Source organism: Egretta garzetta, unplaced genomic scaffold (assembly GCF_000687185.1).
Source record: "Egretta garzetta isolate BGI_Z169 unplaced genomic scaffold, ASM68718v1 scaffold69, whole genome shotgun sequence".
NCBI lineage: Eukaryota > Metazoa > Chordata > Aves > Pelecaniformes > Ardeidae > Egretta > Egretta garzetta.
Genome location: NW_009260790.1, coordinates 3,427,388 through 3,428,357, shown reverse-complemented (window position 1 = coordinate 3,428,357; position 970 = coordinate 3,427,388). Strand labels below are relative to the sequence as shown.

The following is a 970-nucleotide window of genomic DNA, read 5'->3' as shown; positions in this document are numbered from 1 at the left end:
GGCTGCCCCCCGCCTGCCCCCTCCCCTTCTCACCTGCTTCTTGCACTTGCTTCACCGCTTTGGTGATCTCGGCTTTAAGTGCTTCAGTCTCATCTGCCGTCACCGCAGCTGCTACGGGGACCACTACAGGAAGAAGAGGAGGTGATGGTGAGGGAGATGCCAGCAGGGGGAGATCCTGGAATCCGCTGGATTTTGCCCATCACAGTGTTTAAGAGGGGGCTCCAGCCCGGCTGTGATGGTTCCCAGCTGCAGGCCGTGGCCAGGCCCCATGGATAAAGCTCTGAGCTACTTTGGGATGGCTCCGGGACCCCCAAACCACCCCCTGTAGATAAACCCTCCCTTTCAGGAGGGCTCCAGGACCCCCAAACCACCCCCCATGAATAAATCCTCCCTTTTGGGATGGCTCTGGGACCCCCAAAGCGCACCCCGTGGATAAATCCTCCATTTTGGGACAGCTCCGGGACCCCCCCAAGCTCACCCGTGAGCTGGGTCACAGCGGTGGCGGCCAGTGCCTCGGTGGCCAGGGTCACCATGTCATCGGAAGCCACAGTGACAATGTTGACCTCGTCCCCTTCCTCCGGCTCGAGGATTTTGATGCCTGCCTTGCCTTGGTGCACCGTCTTCACGTGGGAACGCAGGTTGTCCACCCGGTTAAAGCCCCGGCCGCACTTGTCGCACAGGAACGGCTTTTCCCCTGGGGATGAGATGAGGAAGTTGGGGGTGGTTGACGATTTAGGGGGTGGTTAAAGATTTTTGGGGGTTGTCAGGGAGCCCCCGGTGTTACCCACCGGTGTGGATAATGATGTGTTTGGAGAGATCGCCCACGTTGACAAAGGCTTTGTTGCAGACGGTGCATTTGTGGGGTCGGATGTTATCGTGGTGGCGGATGTGGTTGGCCAGTTGGCTCGACTGCACAAACCTGAGGGAAAAAACCACAGTGGTCACAACGATCCCTGTCCCCAGCGATGAC

The 970-nt window shown here is 59.0% G+C and overlaps 1 protein-coding gene across 1 annotated transcript in view; it reads right to left on the bottom strand.

Annotated features, from left to right (window-relative positions):
• Nucleotides 1–970, bottom strand: part of ZBTB17 (zinc finger and BTB domain containing 17) — a 12,606-nt gene that overhangs the window by 3,875 nt on the left and 7,761 nt on the right. Inside the window, 3 exon segments of the mRNA XM_035901875.1 lie at nucleotides 7–123; nucleotides 479–694; nucleotides 789–919. Of these exon segments, the coding sequence (XP_035757768.1) occupies nucleotides 7–123; nucleotides 479–694; nucleotides 789–919 (464 nt within the window).